Source organism: Abramis brama (assembly GCF_963993115.1).
Source record: "Abramis brama genome assembly, chromosome: 18".
Lineage (NCBI taxonomy): Eukaryota > Metazoa > Chordata > Actinopteri > Cypriniformes > Leuciscidae > Abramis > Abramis brama.
Window position 1 is genome coordinate 28216765 of NC_139980.1, and position 19781 is coordinate 28236545.

The following is a 19781-nucleotide window of genomic DNA, read 5'->3' on the forward strand; positions in this document are numbered from 1 at the left end:
TTTGTCATTTTTCATTTATTTTGTTCTGTTTAGCTTTAATTTTTAGTTCAGTTATAGTCATTTTAGTACTTAAGTTTATTTTATTTCAGTCACTTTGAAGTTTGTTTTTCATCTGATATTTATTTTATTTCAGCTTTATTTCAATTAACAATTTTTTTAGTTAACAATAGCAACACTGCTAACCAGATTTTATCACTCTAGTCTAATTTTAACATTTATATTGTTTAAGTCTTTTGGCTGTAATTTTTTTTTAATGTGTGTGTGTGTGTGTGTGTGTGTGTGTGTGTGTGTGTGTGTATATATATATATATATATATATATATATATATATATATACAGATCCGATCTTTTCAAATGCAACCCAGGCCACTTGGGTATGTGGTCCCAAATCAGATACATATCCGATCTTTTGAAATGCGACTTCAGTCTGAACGGCCAGGTCGCATGTATCCGACCCGCACGTCATTGATACGCGAAAAACGTCATAATTCTGCGTTGAAGTAGTCGTCGGTTTGAAAACGGACTGCATATTCGTCGAGCTGAGGTAAATCTGCCGAACGGGTCGACCTCGACGAGCCCGTAAAAAAAAAAAAAAAAAGCCCACGGCTACCATCATTATATATGACTAACGTTATGTTAACTTATTTGTGCTGATATTAGATAGGTCAGCGGCTGCTGTCTGGCTCTTGTGTAACGGTCGCTGCGCACGCTCGTGTGTGTGTGTGTGTGTGAGAATCACAGTTAGTTGAAGTTTAGCTACTTCCGCAAACAACAAGTGACGTCGTTGACCGTTGAGTACTCTTCTGCGCATGCGAGTCACTTCTGGGTCATTTCACGTTCACACAGGAGATCACAAAAGGTCGCATTTAATTGGAAATGTGAACGGCCTTGCAAAAAAATCAAATTTTTTCAAAAAATCGGAATTGAGCATTAAGCCCTGCAGTGTGAACGCAGCCAGTTAGACATGGTGATGTATTCATATATGCGTATGTATTCATGTATGCTATTTCATAATCAAAGACAGGTTTTGGCAGTGTAAGTGAGACTTTGATCATAAGTACATCTAAAGGCAGATATGTATGTGTGTTTGTATAGATGAATTCTAGTTTTATTTCATAATGGGTGATTTGACTATAGACCATGTGGCGGTCGAAATGTCACTGAGTAAAGATTTGTATGTATTATTTATAGTGTACCTCTGTAGATCAATTTGCAAAAGTCAAGATGAGGAGTTAAGTCGTTTGCAGTTCCTACAATAATACATGTGCGTCATATATTCAAGAGGGTTGTGTGTTTTTAGCAGCTTCAGACATAACTCCTCCAATAAGAATTGATTTTGATTTGTATTTGAGATATCTAATATTTAAGTATTTACACTGATACCAGAATTATTGTGCATCTTTTGATTTGCATCCATTACTTTCCACGAATAATAATAATAATAAAATAGATTTCATTTAAGTATTTGATTCACTGTATGTTGATAATTTGTTGATGTTTTGATAATAGACCATGACTGTAATATATACAATTACATAATATAAATGATCCAACCCGCCCCTGTTTCATACATCTATAAGTATCAGGGTCGAGCTCCCAGATGTCCTGGTGTGTGATGGATGTCTGGCCACCCGAGCTCTTCAGTCGGAGATGAGCAGGAAGTCACTGCAGAGATGCTGAGAAAGACAACCTGTCAGATAATCTGATTGGATGAGTTATCCCTCGACTGGCATACTACCTAACATTTGTCTTTATGCAGTCAGGCACCGCTGGCGAGGACAATGCAAAATGAGTGGGCGGCACATGGCAGAGAACAGAAACATAATTCAGTGTTTATCAAAGCTTTTCCTATTAGCTTGAGTGTCTAGGGTGTGTTTCCTTGTTTAAACTGCTGTAGAACTGGAGTGAAGTGCTCTGACAAATGCTCTGAATGGAGCGGCCGAGCATTTACCATTTTATAACAAGGAGCAGCTAATAACACAGCTACAGGACAAATGGTTTTCAGTTCCTGTCAGTAAATATAGCTTTCCACCATATCTGCACTTAGCACAAGTGCTCCTATCACCTCTAGCGAAGGCCCTTACGTCTCTTCATGTGGGTCACCTACATCGTTACTCCACATCGGTAATGCTGTTCGCTTCCACGCTATTGTTCGTTTTGGCTCGAGGCACCTGTGGTGCCGCGGTGTGCCTGTAATTCGTGTCGCAGACCCTTTTCAGACTGTATGTGCTAATGTAAGTGTATTCATCTAATGTGCAGAAGTATCCTAATGCATCTTCATAGAATGTTCACAGTTGAAGGCATTTCAAAGAAAGCCAATCTTTTATTTTGTAAAAGGATTTTCTGGTTTTTATGGGCTTTTAATGGCTGGATATGACAGGGCAGTGGAGAGACACAGGTAATAATCAGGGGAGAGAGAGGGGTCATGGGGAAACTCAGTTCGAAAGTAGTATTGAACTCAAACCATGCATATGTATATGTATATTAATTTCAAAATTAATATAAGATTAATTTCAAAATTAATTTAAAAAAATCAAGATTAATCTAGATTAAAAAAATTAATCTATGCCCACCTCTAATATATATATATATATACATATACATATGCATGGTTTGAGTTCAATACTACTTTCGAACTGAGTTTCCCCATGACCCCTCTCTCTCCCCTGATTATTACCTGTGTCTCTCCACTGCCCTGTCATATCCAGCCATTATGTATATATATGTGTGTGTATGTACGTATGTTTGTATGTATGTATATATATATGCATGCACTGCTACTTCTGCAGAGTGATTTACTCGAACTCTCTGCTCCTCACCATGGGGCTTCTCAGGTGCTGCGAGCAAATTACTCCGCCCAAGTAGCTGTGCTTCGCCTTCTGAGAATATAGTTCCCAGTATGTAGGCCTATACGGTTAGAAGATGGCTGTGTCTCATGTGACCTTGTTATTTGTACACGCTGTGACTATACAAATCACAACATGTAAATAGGAAAAAGTTGGTGTTATTTTGTCACTTATTGGGAGCAGTATGCTAGCTGGAGCCATTTACCTCCAGTGTTTGTGCTAAGCTAGGCTAGCGGTGTCAGACAGAGTTACGGCACGCACGGAGATGAAAAGGGTATGTATGTATGGATCTAACTCTGGGGGATACGGTGAATAAGCTAAAGTCTCAAAAAGTCGGCGTGTTCCTTTAATGATACAGCAGAGTAGTTCATGTTACACATGGGGTACTTTTGTATTCCTGTATGAACCAACCACATATGTTTGCTGCCAAAAAAAACCTTTTATTTATTTATTTATTTTTTAAGACCTGTCAGTAATCGAAAGGAGAAATTGACAAAAATGCCCATCTCCAGTTTGTGTAGTTGTGAAGTAGTCATTTATATATTTTCAGTTGCCAGTATAGAAATGCTAGCATAGTCACTAATGATACCCAATTCAAGATAATTGGAAAACCTTAGCCATAAAAAAGGTGAAAGATTGGGTAGCTGGGTCTTTTAACAGTCAGTGACGAGCAGTTGTTTGTTCTGAGGGGTCCTCGGCGGTGCTATCATCCTTGATTAGCCTTGTGTTCTTCTGTGTTGAAAGCTCTGGAGAGGGGATCATAATCATATTCAGTGTCTAATGAGAGCATGAATCACAGCGATCGTCAGTTTCTGGGCTATGAATTCATATTCTCTTCTGAATCGGTTTAATTGAGCAAATATAGAGATATCATCGAAGAGAGCAAGTAGTTGAAATCCAAGATTTGAGTAAATGAGCGAGTAAATAAAATCCACTTATTAGGAAGAGGTGATAAACAGCTCATATCTAAATTAAAACACAGTATGTTTGGACTGATGTCAGATAACTTTATGCACCCACTACTGTGAGTATTGACCCACTTGCAGCAGCAGCCTCAAGCCAACAGAAATTTGAATTTGTATGACTTATGTGGGCTTTATTATTATGCCTTCTGTCTGCTGTGAGTCCCCAGTGTTCCAGGCAGAGAATTAAAGGCGAGAAAAGACAGAAGAAGAGTCCTCTTTTTACAGACAACCTTGACCCAGATTTGGCTGGAGCAAGACTGAGGGTCTCTATGGATGACTCTCCCTTCGCATTGTCGGCTTCCGCTTGCACACCTTTGCTTCAAATCAATTGACTGCATGAGTGTAACATCCGCTCAGTGCGAACAGTCATAATGCGCAATCTCTAATTGTCGTATAAAATCGAAATGTCAACGTTTAGTGCTGCTTAGAAACTAAGCATTTGTTCAATTAACTGTAGGATGATGCGACTCCCAGCTTGTTTGAAATGAAACCAGCAGTAAAACTGTCATTATTTGCTCCTTGTTTCTTGACGCAGCTGTTCCCTTTGTTCCCTTTTCCGCTTTGAAAGATTGTTACAATGGGTTAATCCTTGATTGCTAGGTTTTATCTCTTAAACACATTTCAGTTTGCTCTTAGAAGACAAATTCTTGAACCAATCCACCCCACAGCATTTGAAAGTGTAATTCAAAACATTATTCTGTTTAAAGGAGAGAAAAAAATAGTCGATTACTTAGAGACATTGACAATTTTCATGTGTAAGCACCACTTTGTATCTCTTTATTATTGATTGTCAGGCTGATTTTATATGAAAAAGACATACATTTTACAAATTGTTAAAGTCCCCCTGTAGTCAACCATTTTATCCCTTAAAAATCCTCTTTGAGTACCAAAATGACACCAAAATTGTTTCTTTCCCATGAAAAAAAAATTCTTCATGCTTTTAAAATAGCTTGAATGCAACTCTTCACCCTTGCTCCATTTAATATACGTGGATCCATGAATATGCTAATTAGCCCCGCCTCCACTAGCTCAGAGATCCACTCGGCCAACTTACTGAGGTAAACGCTGCACAATGGTATCGCTCTTTACAATGTCGGACACATAACGGTGATTGATATGATTAGCCTTTTGCTTGATGATTTTTATCAAATAGCTAATAATGTGTTGCTAATGTTACATGAACCGTAATATACATCATACACCTGCTACATTGCTAAATCTACCCGATTTTTCATATCAACAGAAAAATATACCAGGATAACCTGGCTTCTCTTGAGACTCCTCTGCTAGTTCGCTGTTAATTATATGCTATTATTTGCACCCGCACGTGACCTGATTGGTTACAAGGTAGTTTGTGACGCAAGAAACACCAGCGATTTCAAAGCGTGTTTTTGAGACTGTCTTTTTTTCACTGCAGTTTTAAGGAGAAAATACTGAGCAATGGTGTTGACATGAATTTGCACATGGTTTGTCTTAAAGCATATTAGAAACACCACATAGACATATAAACAACATTAAAAACTTGATTTTCACCACAGGGGGACTTTAAGAAGAAGACAAAAAGATCCATACAATTCATTGACTTTCATTTCATGGAAAAACCTTTTTCAAAAACATTTATTACAAGTATTAATAAGTATTATTTTACAAAAGTTTTATAAAGTTTGTCTTTAAGATTCTCATGAATTCCGCTCCTGGAGAGTTTTATGGCGAATGTTGCATTAGATCATCCCTACAGTCTTCACTTAAATTTGCTACCAAGGACATCCAGCTCTTTAAGCTCCTGAAGTGTGTCAAACGCTCAAGCCATCATCCAGTCCCTGCCCTCATATGCTTCCTCCTGCAGACATAAATTCCTGCAAATTCCACATTTGCTCTCCGTTAACTATTCAAGAGGGGAAGTTTCCCCTCATGCATAAACATACGTCCTTTGTTACGCGTGTTTTTTTTTTTCCCTACGTTCCCCTTGGTTAAAGTCGAGCAGCCTGAAGCGTTTCTCTATTTTTACGTTTTCTTCCGTCTCTTCATACAGACACGCTCTGTGTGTGAAGAGAAATTTGTCTGCTTTCCTGCACATCCTCTTCTTTTACCCTTTCTGTCGTCAGCCCATCTAGTCGTGCACATGTGACTGTTGACCCCTGTTGCTGAGTTTTTCAACATCCTCTGCTCAGTGAATTATTTTTCATGGTCATTTTTTCCACAGCTTATCTCTCCTCTGCACTCCTTCCTGGTGCCTTTTTATGAGAGCTTGAAAGGCAGATAAAGGATTCCAAAATCAAATTTACCATGCCACCTGTCTGACATCACTTTAATTCTGTTTAACCTCATTCGCTTGAAATAAACTGAAGAGTCCTGCATGCTGCATGGCCACGAGAAGAGCGAAGTCGTTGAATACAAGCTGGTTAAGGCCTTGCTTCTAACATCGGAGCATCTAATTCTAGAAAAACCCTTTTTGAATATTGTACTCGTGCCGAAGAGCTGAAATAGGTAAAAAAATAAAAATAAAAAAATAAAAAGTTTTTTTTTTTTTTTTTTTTGAGTATTAAAATGAATTCATACTTGCGTGATTGGATGGCATTCAGGGATTTCTGGTTACTTAACAGTGTCTGTTGATTATGTAACGAAGTTCAGCAAATTTGCAGTTTTATGCAGTTAAGCTGTGAATGGGCAACTAGCAATGACAAGGAATTTTTATACTCGCCCAGTCGGGCCAGATTTCTGCTTGCCCTGCCAACATTTGCTCTGGCCCCACAAATTTAATATTATATATTTTTTTAATTATTAATTAATTTAGAATGTTGGCCTGGTTTCACAGAAAAGGCTTAGTCTAAGCCAGGGTTAAGCCTTAGTTTAATTAGGATATTTAAGTAGGTTTTATAAACGTGCCTTAGGAAAAAAACATTATTGGTATGCATCTTGAGACAAAACAATATATTTTAAGATATGTCAGTGCTTTTAAGTTGCTTTCAGTTAAAACAGCTAAAACGTGCATTTTAGTCCAGGACTAGCTTAAGCCTTGTCTGTCTGTAAATCCGGGGATTTATGGGGTTTTTTTTTATTTTTTATTATATTATAATATTATTATTATTATTATTATTATTATTATTATTATTATTGTTTAATTTAATAGTAATTTATAATTATAGTAATAGTAATTAATTAATAATTTAATAATTGTTTCATTATTATTATTATTATTATTATAACATTTTGCTGTAAGTTTTCTTTACAAAGACAATTTGCAATAATAGGTGGTCTAGATCAACTGTTTAATATTTTTGTCTAGCATGCTTATAGTGTTCTCTGCTTTAGCATGCAAACAGTTTTTTTTTTCAGTTCTCAACCACTGCCATCAATGCGGTTCAATGCGGTCAATTGTATAAATGTACAAAGTCAACAGTACAATACATTTTAAGGCAATCACTGTTCGACATCATATCGCCTGTTGAGAGCAATTTTTACATTATTATGCAGAATCCAAAGGTTTCTTTCAGAGAGACTGTAAAGAGATCTATTTCTGGTTCCTTGTAGAGTAGTACTCACTTTAGTATGTGCAATTTTTCACCTAGCGCATGATGAAATCCCTTTAATAACATTTAAGGGCTTTTTGATTTTGGACCGGAAATCAATCCCTCAGAACACCCTAGCAACCACGTAGCAACACACTAGAAACAAATCAGAACAACATCTTGGCAACCACTTTAGCATCATGACAAGTTTTGCACAAACACCAGTCACTTTCTTCCACATAAATGTGAAAATCTATTTATCCCTGATGGTAATGATGTATTTGTACATGCAGCAGTGAGTCACACCAGTGGAACAAGCATGCACGCTTGAATAAGAAACACTCAAGAAAGTTATAGAGAATCAACACTAATTTTCTATTGAGGTGGGTAAATGTGCCTTTCACATAATGAATTCGTCTCATCGGCAAGACAGTAACTGCTTTACGATTGCACCTCGCTGAGATGTTCAGTGTTGGTTGGAAGCGCAAGCGTCATAACGGCGCTTTGAATAGGCCACACGCTGCGTGCTTTTCTGCCGTCATTTTCCCCTCCAGATAATTGATGTCCTCTAAATGGTATTTTACAATTGTTCATATTTATTTCAGTTACTCATCTTTTACGGGCATACGTAGGGGTTACATAACAGGCATATTTATGCCTGATGGATGCTTTTGAGAGAGTTTGATGAGGCTATTTCGTCTGGTCTTGCCAAAAAAAAAAAAAACTAGGAGAAAGCAAGAAGTCAGATAATAATGAGACCTTACTCTCCTCTCTCCCTCCTCCGAGAGCAGCTGCTCCGTTTGATCCATTTTTAGGACTCTCATCTCACCCCCAATGAAAAAAAAATCAAACAAGATTACAATCGAACAAGAAAATTGTTCTATGGCTTAATTGAGCTTTACATTAAGCATATGTCAGGGAGTAAAGAATGGTATAAATGTTTTTTTTTTTTTTTTTTGTTTTTTTTTACTAATCTCTGTTTTATTATGACAAACGGCTGAGTCGCCACCGTGCCCCGGGTGCTTAAACTCTCGCTGGGTAATCAATTCAGAAGACTCGGGCTGTTAGGAATATGTGCGTGATGTGATTAGCCTAATTTCAGAGGTATTTTGCTGTTGCTCGGTGCTAGAGCAGTCCAAACCGTTACATCTGCTGTTTTATTGTCTGCAAAGTTAAACGTATTGCATCCTGTCAGATCGATATCACTGTTTTACGGGGTACGACAGCTTTATAGATCCCTGTAATGTATATCATGCATATGTGGCATCTGGCCTACATAATTGAATTGTTAGGTTGTGAACAAGAGATATGGAGAGAGTGTCATTGTGTGACTGGTCTGATGTCAAACATAAAGGCTAACTCCTAGCAGCCTGAGGATACATGAGCTTTGGTTCATTTGGTGGAGTTCTTATTTCACTCCAGCGCTAGTTAATTATTCAGGCTAATGGTATTTTCTCTGAGCTCTGGCAGATAATTTGTTATGTATCCCTTACTGCTCATTATTAAGTGTCCTACTGCTGGGACATAGGCCTACATAGAGAGACAGCTGGGAAAGAAATACCTTATAGGACAGTGGCGTTTTTGGAGAGGTGTGTACACTATCTAGCTAATTTCTAAAATAAACAAAAAATCAGTCAAGGACATTTTACATTACAGTCATGATACAGATTTATTTATTTATTTACATATTTACTTATTTACTTATTTATTTAGCTTAGCTGTTTTGTGCAAAAAGAAAGTGTGTGTGTGTTTGTGTGTACCACATAATATATACTACAATATATAGTATTGTAGTGAATCAGTGAGTCATTCATTCAGTCAAATCTTTCAAAAATGCTGATTCATTTAGTAAAGAAGAAACAAATGATTGTCTTTATGATTGAGTCATTGAATCATTTATTCAATTGATTTTTCAAAAACACTGATTTATTTAGGAATGAAACATGTTTTTTTATCATAATTTGTATTAACTTTGAGTCATAAACATGGATTTCTTTAGGAAATTAATTTAGGCAAGCAGCAGATGCTTATTTACTTATTAACTTTTAATTCATTGTTTATTGAACTGCTTTTTTTGTAATAAAGCAATTTTATTCCCATGTATACAAATGCATAGGTGTGGTTGTGTGTGTGATAAGACTACTGCTACAAATTGACATGAAACGCTAACAAAATTTGCAAGCGATTTTCATACCAAAATGATTTACATCAAGCGTGACCTAAATATCTGTCAGCCTCTGAGGAAAGTTTGCATACCTAAACAAAAGTGAAACACATGGTCATTCGCTTACTTTAATACAAAACCTTACTTTAATTAAGACCAATGCTCAACATCTATTTTGGGTAATTGTTTGGTAACATGACTCAAATTTACATATTGAATAGTAGACAAAAATTACTTTCTGTTAATAGTATTTAAATGAAATACAAACCCCATAAAAGTGAATGTTGTTATAATTGCCTGTACTTAATTTTACTGCACGGAACTGTAATGAAAACTTAAACTTTGTGTTAAATAGGGATGCACCGATCATGAAAATCTTATTTTTGGCCGGTTGACCGGTGCATCTCTAGTGTTAAATACCATCTTGGTCCGTTTAACTTTCTATAAAGGAATCATCTATTTCAGTGTTTCTCAACCCGTGGGTCGCACAGTGTGTAGTCAAACAAACAACTATTTAATAGCCTTACCTTATACTGTTTATTCATCACTGTTAGTGATATTCTTACAATTTAGGTGTATGTGCAGTAAAGTGGAACAGTACTTTTTTTTTTTTTTTTTTGAGAAATGCTTGGTTCAAATTCCTAAGTATTTGGGTCTCAGCTTGATGACCATGGGGAAATGTGGGTCCCATGCCCAAACCAGTTGAGAACCACTGGTCTATATTCTTCCACACTACATATGGAATATCACAAGAGGAGCAGCTAAATCTGTATTTGGAAATTTCAGTAATGAGCCTATATGTTCTTTTAGTTGTTTGCCTGGCATCACTTTTCCCTTCATTTTCCTACATTTCTGTTACATGCTTTAATCATCTGTGTAATGAAAAACAAATTGGTTTGGCACAGCTCAGGGCTCTACATTAATATTTGCTTAGGAGCGCTCTTGCCCTTATGGGTACAGTCTGCGTTTGTTTTTTTTAAGACTGCAAAACTAATGTGTGACAATACAACATATGCACAATCAGGCACTGAAAAAACTGAATATATAAAATATGTAGTACTGCAACAATTCTGAAGCATAGGATTGGTCTGGGACGAAGTACATTAGACACTTTCAAGAATAAACTTCTTTCAAATTGACAGGCGGCAGACCTGAGTGAACATCCGATAAAGAAAAATATATAGATATTTTTATAATCACCTCCACTAGTCTTAAAGGTACACTATGTAACTTTTGGCCCTCTAGCGGTTAAAAACAAAACTGCATGCGTTTTTCAGAAGAACATTGTTTTGGTTGTGCTTCGGCTCTGCGTAACAGATGAATAATGACCCTTCACTATAGATAATGCTTTACAGTGAACTCTGTTAGAGCTACTTATGGCAATTTATCTGTTCAGTAAAATACTTTACTCACCTATTGAGTAATAAAAATGCCACCTTGTTGCTTTTATAATTTTTATTTTGCAACATTTAGTTGACAGGAAGCAAAGTTGGAGATAGAGAGTGGGGTGGGATCGGGAAAGGTCCACGAGCCTGAACTCAAACACGGGACACAACCTGAAGCACAACTTCGCTATATGTCTATTGGTTATCGCTATCGCTATTGGTGCAGACTGCTTTTACCACATTAAGCCAAGCCAATGTTGATTCTTGTTTTATTACGAGATCTGACGCATCCTCTGTTTCACAGCAGAGTCTCCTCTGTTTGCCATTTGTTTAAAACGGGTGATTCCCCGGAGGTTTTGGGTTTTCCCCAAAGTGACAGTGAACACATTAATAATGTTACAAAAGATTTATATTTCAAATTGATTTATATTTCAGTTGTTCCTTCTGTTAACTCTTTATTCATCAAAGGATCAAAGGATCCTGAAAAATATTATCAAAATCTCCACAAAAATATGAAGCAGCACAACTGTTTTCAACATTAATAACAATAAGAAATGTTTCTTGAGCAGCAAATCAGCATATTAGTATGATTTGTGAAGGATCATGTGACACTGAAGACTGGAGTAATGATGCTGAAAATTCAGATTTGCCACCACAGGAATAAATTACATTTCAAAATATAATAAAATAGAAAACAGTTATTTGAAATTGTAACAATATTCCACAATGTTACAGTTTTTACTGTATTTTTGATCATAAATGCAGCCTTGTAGAGCATAAGACACTTCTTTCTAAAACATTAAATAATCTTACCGACCCCAAACTTTTGAGCGGTAGAGTATATGCTGTGATTTAAGTCCAGGCACTGAAAAACATCCTTAAACGGTTGCAAACATTTGGGATTTCTTTCTTTTGTTGACTTTGAGAAGCAGCCGATCACATTGTAATTTGAGTGATAGTGATAGTATTATATGTTAAGTTTTGTTCAATGTCAGATGTCACTGAATGCATTTTCACGATAGCACACAGCAATTTCCTCACACAAATACCTGCACTGTAGAGCCCTGCAGCATGTGTAATATGCAGAGGTCTAAAGTGCCAGAGGCAAATCAGCGTTGTGTAAAAAATGATGACATTGGTGGTAACACTCCAGAGGTGTTTGCACGCTTTTCCTGCTGTGGCCTGATATATGAGGCCATTACCTCAGTTTTTGTTAAGAATTCGCTGCCACAGGCTAGAAAATATCCTTTTATGTAGTCAAAACGATTGTTCATTAATTATACAGATGTGCCTAGAATTCATTGCTATCAAATTGTATCACACACAGAAAAACATTCACATAAAACCATCGTCCAAATTAAACCGTTAAGAGTACTTTAGCAGTACTCCGTTCCTCCTGGCCAGAGCTATTGTGGGTAATTTACTGATTTAATGATATAAATATCTTACACAGTCTGTTTTGTAGAATTAGGTTTTAAAAATAAAGTGGAGAGTGTCGTTCTTTTAAAGCTGTGATTACATGTCATTACTCAGCAGTAATTTATCTTCATAATTGGTGTAGAGTCAGAGTCCTGTGCAGAGCGGATCTGCTGTCGGGGTTGTAAAAGCTGGTGAGGAGACGTGACGTACTGGTGGTTTCCTTTTCCAGGCCGGAGTTAAAGGAACACACCACCGTTTTTTGAAATAGGGCTTATTCACCGTCTTTCCTACATTTAGATAGGTGGGCAAATGTGTTTTTGTCTCAGTGCATGCATTGTCTTAGTCTGGCAGCGCCGCCACTAGCTTAGCTTAGCATAATGAATGGAATCCTTTGTTGCCGAATAGCATGTCGTGAGTAAAAGTGATCCAAAAAAAAAAAAAAAACGAATTACTTTTTGTGGCCTGCGTATTCAAAACGAGTACAAATAGCAATGCAGATTAAGACTTGGCGATTTCCTAGGCAGATATTGACTTGGGACTATATTGAGGGGGGAGCACAGGCAAAGCACTGCTGCTTGGGCGAAGAGATATCCGATATCTTGGGCGCAGAGATAGCGGATTTCAGGTGTTGCGTGATATCTCTGATATCTCTCGCCTAGTCTTAATCTGCATTGCTATTTGTACTCGTGAATACGCAGGCCACAAGAAGTAATTATTTTTTTATCACTTTTACTCACTACATGCTATTCGGCAACAAAGGATTCCATTCATTATGCTAAGCTAAGCTAGCGGCGGCGCTGCCAGACTAAGACAATGCATCCACTGAGACAAAAATGCGTTTGCCCACCTATCTAAATGTAGGGGTGACGGTGAATAACCTCTATTTCAAAAAACAGTGGCAAGTTCCTTTAAGTTGTCAGGTTTTAAATGGAACCGTGCCAGTGAAAATCAATAAAGACGGATCTAATCACAGGCGGAGAACACGGCCCCTCTGCAAAATAAGGCTATGAAATCAACTTGGCAACTATGTCAGAAGTGGTGTGATTAATTATGTTTGAATAAACTCTAGTCAGAAATGAAATTAATTATCATTTCAGTGACATGGTAAATAAAAAGCTGGAAGGTAAAACTCGTAAACTACGGATAAGTAAACCGTAATTGTCTTGAAATAAGTATTTCATTATTTATAATTGTTTTAACATCTTCTAAGTCTAGAACTTGCATCTGTAAAGCTATAATTAATCCATATTGTGTGTGTGTGTGTGTGTGTGTGTGTGTGTGTGTGTGTGTGTGTGTGTGTGTGTGTGTGTGTGTGTGTGTGTGTGTGTGTGTGTGTGTGTGTGTGTGTGTGTGTGAAAAATACACAATATATATTCACATTTACATGTTTTTGAAAGTCTCTCACCAAGGCTGCATTTATTTGATCAAAAATACAGCAAAGCAATAATATTGTGCAATATTATTACAACTTAAAATTTCTGTTTGTTTTTGTTTTTTACAACGCAATTTATTCCTGTTATGGTATAGCTGAATTTTCAGCATCATTACTCCAGAGTTCAGTGTCACATGATCCTTCACAAATTATTCTAATATACCAATTTGCTGCTCAAGAAACATTTCTCATTATTATCAATGTTTGAATTAGTTGTGCTGTTCAATATTTTTGTGGAAACAGTGATCATTTTTTTCAAGATTCTTTGATGAATGGAAAGTTCAAAAGAACAGCATGTATTTGAAATAGACATTTTTTTATAACATTTTAATTATCTTTACTATTACTATTATTTTTTTACGTATTGACCCCAAACTTTTGAACCGTAGGGTAAACATAAATGCATGTATTTATGCCTCTGAATCAACAGAAATTCTTACCAATAATTTTGGTGTCATCAATCCAATCAAATTTGATGGTTAAAATCAAGTCCTGCCATATTTCTCACTGATATAGGTTTTTTTTTTTTTTACTTTGTTTTAAGGTGTCTGTTACAGTGTAATTATATATGTTTAAGTACTGAGTAATATTAATCAATCAATTTGGTTGAGTGTTAGTTGCATGTAATTATGCATAATTTACTGTTATTACTATACGTACATGTAACATATGTAACAAGGAAACTGTAAAATCAAGTGTTACCTGTTTTGTTTTGTTACCCAATTTTGACTGGTTGAAAGTTTTCAGAGCACAAAATGTGTACACACAGCTCATGATTGCTCAGTTACACAAATAAGCCTAATCTCTCTTCATTCCTCTTCCTGCAGTGGGATCGGCAGAAACTGGCCATGGGCGTCAGGAGGAAGCAGCATTCTCGCAGAATACGGGACGCTGCATTTGGAGTTCATGCACCTCAGTGCACTTTCTGGGAGACCAATATTTGCAGAGAAGGTGAGCAGCAGTTCAGGCGTTTCACCTCTGCAGTGCATTAAACGCTGTGCTGAACTAAATGTAAACTTGTAGGGGTCATGAACTGTTAGAAGAGCTGACCACAGTGACCCAGATTGACCTCTGCTCATAACCGTTTTATTGATGCTCGTTTCGCTGCAATTCTCAGATCTGATTTCTCACCGAATGAATCCGCTGACCTGACCTGCAATATAGACACAGACAAATGACACTATTACAAGCTCTGAATGAGGCTGTACAAACTGTGAAAGTGACCTAGTCTATAGATTTATGAGTCTGTCCCCTGGAAGACATCGGTCGCATCACAGAGTCTGTTTATGGTTTTCAGTGGCTTACTGTAGTGGATGAGTTTAGCTATGGCTTAATAATAAGATGTGGTGATATAAGCGATATGTGCTCTGGCATTGCAGGTAATGAACATCAGAAAAGTGCTGAATCGGCTGGACAAACCTCAAGGATTGTACCCGAATTACCTGAACCCTAACAGTGGACAGTGGGGCCAGCGTAAGTACAAAAACACACACACATACTGAAGAACTTCAGAAGAATTAGCTGAAATGTAATACTGTATGTTCAAGAAGTTGCCAGTTTTCCCAGATTGGAAGTGAGATAAAGTGCTGATTTGTACACAAAATACTCTCATGGTGACACTCAAAGGCAAATTCAAGACAATATTTGTAGCGGATTGACTGAGACTGAACTTTGAGAGGTGATGTGACTCAGTTGCTGTGTTGCTCGGCTTGCGCCGTCACCAAAGCTTATCATTTGAATGAGTTTTTAAAGGTGACATATCATGAAAATTTGACTTTTTCTATGTTTAAGTGCTATAATTGGGTCCCCGGTGCATCTACCAACCCTGAAAACGTGAAAAGTGAGAACACAGTAACTTTGTTTTGGTAAGCCTTTCTCTGTAGGCATGTCAAAAATGAAGTGTCATATATTAACCCTTTCACGATTAAGTTTGAAATATTCTAACTGACTCCCCAGAGTGAGTTTTTTCAAGGCGACCGTTATTTTAGAACGTTCCCCCTTAATGTTTCCATGGCGAAACGTCATATTTGTCACGTGACACACCGCAGCCACAATAACACTGTATGACAGATGTATTGCTTTTATTTCCTTTTTCCTTTTTTATTCAAAATATTCACAAACTTGCCCATGTCATCAACTATCTGATATTCCGATTCTCAAAAATGTCTAAGTGTGTGTGTGTGGTCGTTTAAAAAGTATCCTGAAACCTAAAATAAACCAATATGAGGTTGAAAACACTGCATAGTTGTGATATATGACAGCGCTGAGCTCGTCCGTCTCTGGCTCAGCACCAACCAACGCGCGAAAGCACAGTTTGAATCTGGTTGAACCCTCGTGGCGCCGGGCCTGAATCTGGATCAGACGTTTCAATGCCGTTTGAGGCCGAGGCTTGACAGCTGGCAACCCTGAAACTGTCGAGAAGTGGCACGACTCTCTCACCACATCTCATCTTCATCGTGCTTTCAGGGTTAATTATGAAACACAGACATAAATATACACACTCTTCTCCTTGCGTTCATCCTCTAGATGACACGTACATCAATAGTTTGGGCTGTTTTATGCTGGTCTCGAGGCAACCGGGACTTCAGTGAGGCCTGCTCTGCAGTGTTAGGCGGCTTTCGTGCCGTCCTCGCTCCCAGGGATTTATTGGCGGCTTAGTCTGGAGAGCAGTGCTGTCTCAACTTCATGGTCAGTGATGACGCAGGCGCTTGGTGATGAAGAGCCGGAGGAGAACAAAGATACTGCAGTGTGTGTAGTCAGGATAACACAGGAGCACAAATTCTGATGGAGGAACGTCGCCACTGAGCGAGAGGAAAAAAAGGGAGAGGCTTTTGAGCTGTCAGAATGTAGCAATCCGAAACGAGGCTTCTTTTCTGTGCATCAGAGCAAGTCCTTTTTTTCGCTTTGACAAAAGTCATTTGTTAGATGATCGTAAACAAAAATGATCTGAGATGGCAGCAGGCCGCGGGGAAGATGGGATGATAACGTACAGCTACGTTTAAAAATAGCTGTCAGTCTTTTTATTTCACACAAGTAGCCCAGAACAGTCCTGAAGGGCTTTCCATATGGGTCAGTTGTCATGTTTGGGTTTGAGCAGCTAGTTGCTCCAGGGTTGACCGTAATGAAACAACAACATGAAACAACCATCCTATATAGTCCACAATCTACCCTCCTTTTACCCTTCCTCTTTTTTCTCATACTTGTGCATTAACTTAGTTTTACATGGTCAGGAATTCTCAGAATGTTTCAAATCAGTTTGTCTTTTCCAGTTTAGCTTCATATGTGCAACTTGACAAAAGTTCCAAAACATGGTAAGCTGTTTTCTAAGGTGACATGCCAACGGAATAAAACCTAATAGGAGACTGAATTTTAGCACTCTTTTTATTATTATTATTATTATTATTATAAAGAATTTATTATTATTATTATTTATTCAAATTCTAAATATTTAAATGTATTGAAATAATAGTTGTACATTTTAAAATGGATGAAATTGTTACAATTAGTAAATAAATAAAAAAAATATTAAAATTTAATTAATTCTAATTCTAAGTATTTATCAGAATTTATTATAATATTTTTTTTTTCTTTCTTTTTTTCTTCTTTTTTTTTTGTATGTGAAAACAAAATGGATTTTTTTTTTTATCCATACAATGAAAGTCAGTGGTATCCAGTGTTTTGAATCACATTGACATCCTTCCAATTATTTTGAGTTCCACAGAAGTAAAAGTCATTCCAGTTTGGAACAAAATAAGGGTGAGTAAATAATGGTAGAATTAAATCATTTTGGTGAACTATTTCTTTAAGGCGAGACACTACAGGTGAATAGGGTAAAAATTTTAACTAGCAGATATCAGCATGAAACTTTCCCAGTTGATTACCTATATTAAGATGAGAAAAAAAATGTATTACAAGTTTTCTGTAATTTAATGTTTAAATATGCAAATTAGGCATTATCTAATTAAATATGTGCTACTTTGCATATATATATATATATATATAAAAAAAAACGAAATCTGAGTATTGGATAAAGCCAGGTTCAAAATAATTTTTTCATTGTGTTCGCATATTAGATGGGGAAAAAATTACAGAGGTATTTATGGATATCTACTTTTGTTATCCTGTAAATCAGAATATACTGTCAATAGCCTTAAAAAATAGATTTTCACCGTGTTTTTTGGAATAAAATGTTATATAAATCAGGCTAGGAATAATATATTTACAAATCCCTCTGTAAATGTCTTCATAATATAACTAGGTACAAGACTAGAAAGTTTGGTGTATATAGGTGCTACTGAAGTGGAGATTTCGGACTTGGAATATGAGAGAAAAGTCATTTTGAGAAACGGGCTTTAAAGATATAATCAGCCAATGAGATTGCGCATTTAGAGTTAAATCCCCCCATTTACTTTCACGATTGGTTGCTAATAAAAAGGAAATGACCATATTTGTATCCGACAGCATTGTACAGGAGAGAGAGAGCTTTCTAGCGGTGTATGTGATGACAGGGTGCCGGCAGCGATCGCGGAGCAGCGGGATGATTCAGAACGCCAACTTTTGTTGAATTTATGAGGAATCTACAGACGCACACAGACAAAGTGTAGTAAAATAAAGACCTAAATGTGTATTTCTGACTTTTTTTCACCACAAGTCTGAAAGAAGACATGTTATTGAAGACAAATATCCCAAAATCTCAAAATTAACCAGTAAAAAAAAAAAAAAAAACCTATGTTTTTGCCTGCCGTGTCTCGCCTTAAAGGAGTATCCAAAATTTTAAAAAAAATAAATAATAATAATTACAATCGTTCATTCACCCTCATGTCATGCTGTGAAACACAAAATCATTTTTTTCATTTTGTCGCTTCACATTTTGCTTTCAGTAAGGATTGTGGCTAAGAACAAAATGTGTGTATATTGTATATGGTCTGTTTCAGGGCTGCTCTGTGTGCTTCAGTGCTGTACAGAGAGACCTCGCACATTCTCAGTGTCTGTTGGGTAATAAGCTCAGCTGGTCTTCAGGTTTTGCTCAGGAACCCTGTCAAGAGCTGACATAAAAAAAACCGTTTCCAGCTGTCAAGCTTTTACCAACAGAACACCTCACATCTCCTTTTCACAACCAACCCCTCTTACCAACAGCGCAGGACAGTTTGGAGTTTCTATGAGATCTGTGTGTGAACTAATATTACAACAGTGGGGAAAAGCCGTCTTATGTGACTGAGAAGTTAAACCAGGTAGCGTAGAGCTGTTCAAAATCGAGCCCACGGGCAAATCCAGTCTGCCACGAGTATCAATGACCTCCTGCTAAAATCTTTAAAGACTTTCTTTTGAGAATTCAATACCTGCTTCTGTGCCTGCACTGCAAGAGAATGAAACAACCTCTCACATTAAAATAAATGAAGCACTTTGAGAGATACGGCTCTTGTCTACACTCAGACAAATGACTCAAAACAAACAATATTTTTTTTATATAGAAATGAATGCTTTTAGTCTGCAAGGCTGCATTAAATAAAAAATATAGCAAAGACATTTACATTGTTACAGAACCTGTGAATAAATGGTGTTCTTTTGAACTTTTAATACAAAAATGTGTTTCTTTTCAGCAAAAAGAATTCTGAAGGATCATGTGACACTAAAGACTGAAGTAATGATGCTGAAAATTCAGCTTTACCATCACAAAATGCCATACATTTTAAAATATATTAAAAGTAATTTTAATTGTAATAATATTTCCAAAGCCTTGGTGAACACAAGAGACTTCTTTCAGAAACATAAAAAAATCTAACTGACCCCAAACTTTTAAATGATCATTCACTTTTTCTTCAGAAGGTGTAAAAATCTACTTTAATTCAATTTATAATTGAACCTACCAATTTTGAGCTCAGATCTTTAGCTAATAAGATTCCATTTAAGCATACATTTTTCATTTATCTGCAGTGCATGCTTTTCTATCAAGCGAAATCCTAGATAAGTCAGGTCTGTGTGCGTAAGGAGGAAATGTGTGTGTTTCCAGGTGGCGCGGTGAGTGAGGCAGTCCGTTCAGTGCTGTCCAGTCCACTGTGTG

General features: G+C 36.8%; 1 protein-coding gene across 1 annotated transcript in view; it reads left to right on the forward strand.

Annotated features, from left to right (window-relative positions):
* man1a1 (mannosidase, alpha, class 1A, member 1) overlaps positions 1-19781 on the forward strand; it is a 104122-nt gene that overhangs the window by 67966 nt on the left and 16375 nt on the right. Inside the window, exons 6-7 of the mRNA XM_084090961.1 lie at positions 14548-14671; positions 15100-15193. Of these exons, the coding sequence (XP_083947087.1) occupies positions 14548-14671; positions 15100-15193 (218 nt within the window). The remainder of the gene's footprint in view (positions 1-14547; positions 14672-15099; positions 15194-19781) is intronic.